Source organism: Pygoscelis adeliae, unplaced genomic scaffold, assembly GCF_000699105.1.
Source record: "Pygoscelis adeliae isolate BGI_AS28 unplaced genomic scaffold, ASM69910v1 Scaffold479, whole genome shotgun sequence".
Taxonomy (NCBI): Eukaryota; Metazoa; Chordata; class Aves; order Sphenisciformes; family Spheniscidae; genus Pygoscelis; species Pygoscelis adeliae.
The window spans coordinates 241304-246186 of record NW_008825453.1 but is presented as its reverse complement, the minus strand read 5'-3'; the positions used below and the strand labels follow the sequence as shown (position 1 = coordinate 246186).

Below are 4883 nucleotides of genomic sequence, written 5' to 3'. Positions count from 1 at the left end.
GAGATCTGTATTCATGGTGATATGATTTTGTACATGGCACACTTTTTTCTAGAAATCAAATATTTTGTACTTAAGTCATTCTAAAGTTGTCTACTGAGAGGATACAGCTCTTCTAGCTTAACAACTAGTGTTCTCAGGAGCTATCACTGAGTCACGGGCATTTCAACCAGACTGAGCAGGTCTGATGTCATATTGTTGTTTTAGCATTAACTGCTTGTTACTAGCTTCCCCAACAGAGAGTGAGAGATGGCGAGGAAAGTGTGACAGATATTTTGGAACATGGGCAAAATCAGATTTGCAGGAGGAGCAACTGTTTGTCTCATGTGCCATGGAGATACAAAAGGTCTGTGCAATGCTCTAAGATCTTTACCTCTTCTTTCCCACACAGGTTGCCCAGCTGCCTATGAAACTTGACTCAGAAGTGATGGAAAATGGGGAAAACTTTTCAGTTGGAGAGAGGCAGTTACTGTGCATAGCTAGAGCTCTACTGCGTCGTTGTAAGGTGAGCATAGTGATATGAGAGAAGTAGCTGGAGATAGCAAACTGATAGCATTGAGCAAGCCTTTTTTGTGCCAGATTCATTCTATCTGCCAGAGGAATCACACCAACAGTTACTGCAACCCACAGATGGTGTAGGGTTAGAACAACTATAAAGGCATCTGTAGCCAGCTGCAGAAAGGTATTGCTTGCTAGTGTTAGTAATAGTGTGTCAGACTGGCCTAATCATTTATTCAGAGTGTCCTGTTATTGGTGAGCATCAGATTCTGTCCTTTTTCCACCTTTTTGTAAATGTCAGCCAAGTACTTTCCTTCTACGTGGTGTTCCACTAAAATGTCGTCTCCAAGTGGAATTTGGGACCATGCTGTGCCAGTGAAGTTAAGGGTTTTGCAGGAATGGAAGACAAATAGTAATTACAGTGAGAAAGGACATTTGGATTGAGATTGACCAGGATTCTGATTTTAACTTCCTTTTTTCTTAAACATCGCGCACCATGTTTTAAGGTTCCCTCTGCGTCTGTTTTAAAGCCAAGACTACTCATCAGAAGTTACTGCTCTCTGCAGTACCTGCACAAACCAAGTCTAATTTAGCTTTGACAAGACACCACTCCAAATCAGTTTATGTCTGAGTCTGAGAGGAAGGGTAATTCTTTACAGCATAAGAAAGCTAGTAAGCTTAGTCAGTATTGACTCATTCCAGAAGGAACTGTCACCACCAAGGATTCATCAGATTAATTTACCAGTAAAATTCATATTTGAGAGTTAGCTGCTGAATGTAAAACTGAAAGCAGTGGAAACTTGAGGCCCAGGTCAGAACCCAATCATGTTGTGGCTCGAGGATGTGACCATAAAATGCAAGTGTGATCCATAAGGTAACTTTGTTGAAGGCGATTACATAAAGAAAACTGAAAGGGTGCTTGTAAAAACTACCTTTGTGACCACAGCTCCGTAATGATTGCCGGTTGTGACGACTCTTGGTCATGGTAATTCTGCCCACTCTACATATTTTTCATGTTCAGGGAGGGAAAGTGTTACTATGGGTAACAGCCAGGATTATGTGCTGCTTTCAGATTTTGATATTGGATGAAGCAACAGCTGCTATGGACACAGAGACAGACTTACTGATTCAGGAGACTATCAGAGAGGCATTTGCAGACTGCACTATGTTAACGATTGCTCATCGCCTGCATACGGTACTGGGCTCTGATCGGATCATGGTGCTAACACAAGGACAGGTAAGCAGAAAGACTTTTGTGGCTGCAGCTCCTATCGCAGTCTGGTGGTGCCATATGTGCAGGCTGAACTGAAGGAACAGCTAGTATTGCAGGGTAGAAAATCCTCTGTGTTCATTCACATCCTTGGTAATAATACTCCAGTAGAATCAGTTATTGCCTGACTGTGACAAGATCAAAGAGGGCAAAATTTCTTTTACACTCCAAGAAAGTACCATAGAGTAACAGTCTGTCTTTTAAAAGTGTTTTTAAAACTCCCTTTGTAGGTTAATTCTGAGATGGGTAATAACATAAGCTTCTCTGCTGGGGCTCAGTGGTAGTTTCCCATTACTTTCATGAAGCCCTGTGCTATCCAACAGGCATATGAGAGATACTTTACCCGCTTTTCAGGCTTCCATGTGGGGAGCCATAAACAGTTAAATCAAATGTAAGAACATTTGGCAAGGCTCTTAAAGGTAGAGAAGGCAAAAACCCATAGCGTCTGCCTCTGTTTGCCAGAGCCACCAGAGGTTGCTTCCTGATGGGTAGTTCCAGTGTTTGTCTGACCTAGTTTGAAGCATCCCAGGTTACAGTATCTATGTATAAAAGCACATACTTTCACCGCCTGTTGTCTCATCTAAAGATTACTGCCATGTTTTGGCGGCTTTATTACTGTGTCACAAGTCCAAGGGGTGGGAATCCCATTTTCTGCTGGATTTTACTGACATACTTTACCTGCCTTGTTTGCTTTTAGGTAGTGGAATTCGACACGCCGTCTGCCCTTCTGGCCAATGAGAACTCGCGCTTCTATGCTATGTTTGCTGCTGCGGAGAACAAGGTTGCTGTCAAGGGCTAAAATTCAGGGCAAAGTCACTTTAATTTTGGAGAGCTACACTCCCTGCCTGTGGCAGGCCAGCTCTTCTTCCTCCTCCTCCTTCAAGCAGATTATTGCCTTTTCATCTTTTAATTTTTAGCACAATGTGTCGAGCCAGAGAGATTTTTAAAACTGTCAGAAGAATTCATGTTTTTATTATTGTATTTATTCCATAATCATATTACTAATTCTTTGTTATTAAATGCACTCTACAAATGGCTCAGGGAGCCATAGTTATAAATGTATCAGAGGCCTATAATGAAGCTTTATACATGTAGCTATATCTATACATAATTCTGTATATAGCCTATATTTACAGTGGAAATGTAAGCTGTTTATTTTATATTAAAATAAGCACTGTATTAATAACAGTGCATATTCTTTTCTATCATTTTTGTACAGTTTACGGTACCAGAGATCTGGCTTTGTTATTGGGCTGTATCAGACACCATTTTGTCTTTTACAGTTGGTCTTTTCCTAGTGCCGGATTTTCTGCGTGTCTGAGTGGAAGTGAAGCTTTGCAATAGTGTCCTTTATTGTCACATCTTTGTTGTCTAGCGCAGGGGGGAAGAGCTCTGTGGTGTAACTCTATTGCATTGTAATTTATCAAAGCTATTTGGAGCATCGCTAATGTTCACCACGGCAGCGGCTGCTGCTTCCCATGATGCTTTCCCAAAGCAGGGTTTCTAGTGATCTCCTGAGTGGAGAACCACTTCTGGGTCACATTAAGGCCTCATATTTTCTCAGTGTCCTGATACAGTATTTCTTACTGTATCAGCAGGGTTTACTTTAATGCAAGCAAGCCCAAGCTGTTCCTGCTTCGCTGATCTAGCACAACCAAAATCTAACTGTTCATGGAATGATCTGTAACAAATTAATCATAAGGTTCAAATCATACCCTGTACTCTAGCAGGAAAGCCTTTTCAGAGTTGCTTCAGCTGACTGACTCCTTTATATTGAAGCTGCTAACACTCCTCAGAGGTTTAGGTTGGCTTTCATTGGCATGGGTAACACTAACTCTTTGTTCTGCTCACTTATATTAAGGTTAAACAACATCAATATTTCGTGTTTCTTTATTGCACACTTGTTAAGGAAACAGTCCCTCACCCCACCTCTTCTGGAACTTTAAACAGGTTCCTGTTGATCGGGATGTAACACTGGTGTAGGACATATTTTTCTTACTGTAAAAAGACCTACCTCAGGTTACTAGGTCCTGCGTGGTACGTTGCCATGATCACTGTACACCATCCCTGTTTTACGGGACCTGTGGCCCGGGTGGGCGCAGTCGCTCCTATAATAGCTGTGACTTATTGAATGGTCAGCGTTGCATGTCTTTGTCAACTTGGACATTTTGTAGCCTTAGCATGTTTGCAAAATGTCTCATGGAGGCAGAAATCTGAAAAGTAAATAAAACTATTTTGGGTTTTGTAAATTTTATTGGCTTAAGTGGTTTGTTTTGGGCACATAAATCACTTCTCACCTTTTTGAGCCCTGGGGGACAGTTTTTGCAGGCTGTTTTTTTTTCTTGTCTATGTACCATGGCCTGATCTTTCTTCCTTCAGAGTGGAAGTGTTTCTTTAAAAGTGTAGTGGGTAATTTTTGTGCCCTCCAGCATGGGGGTGGCTTGCAATATAAGTAAGCTTGTGTTGAGTAGCACAGGGAGTAATAATTCATAGTGCAAGTATTCAAGCCAAGTAGCAAGGGGGGGGAGGTCCGACAGAATACAGAAGATCCTTCTTAGGCTCAGATTTTTCCACTTTCTTTACCTGCAGGTGTTACTGTTTACAGTGTGACATGACTGCAAAGTCACAGCAACAGGCATTTCTACCTACTGATACCACAGGCAAATCATGGCATTAGCAGAGCTTAGACTGTAGCTTGAAGATAGCAGCACATCATTTGTTGTAGTTCTTTAGTAAGTCTTTTCCCAAGCAAGCATTAACTAGCACAGATCTTACCCTGCTCACAGGCCTGGACCCAAGCTTACTCTATGTCAGGGACTGGCCACCATTTTGCTCAGTGTTACTCAATTCAAGGAGCAGAGTGACTGTACGTTGTGGTTAGGAAAGGGAGTAGTACCAGGCCCGTCTCCGAAGAACACCCAGCTAAGTGGGGGGGTTCTTTTTTCATCAGAAACTTGAGGACAAAAAGAAACTGGGGAGAGGCACGAGGGAGCAGGGGTGATAGGCCAAAGAGGTAATGCCCTGCTTCTTCCCTAAAAGTAGAGCTGGGTAGAAGGTGAAGATGGAGGCTGAACACCTTAAGGGGAGAGGGAGAGAACGTGAAATGCATCTGCCTAAT

The 4883-nt window shown here is 42.2% G+C and overlaps 1 protein-coding gene across 1 annotated transcript in view; it reads left to right on the top strand.

Annotated features, from left to right (window-relative positions):
• LOC103922962 (multidrug resistance-associated protein 5-like) overlaps positions 1–4014 on the top strand; it is a 48369-nt gene extending 44355 nt beyond the window's left edge. The window contains 3 exon segments of the mRNA XM_009331193.1: positions 389–502; positions 1568–1732; positions 2463–4014. Of these exon segments, the coding sequence (XP_009329468.1) occupies positions 389–502; positions 1568–1732; positions 2463–2564 (381 nt within the window). The 3' untranslated portion in view covers positions 2565–4014.
• The last annotated feature ends 869 nt before the right edge of the window (positions 4015–4883 follow it).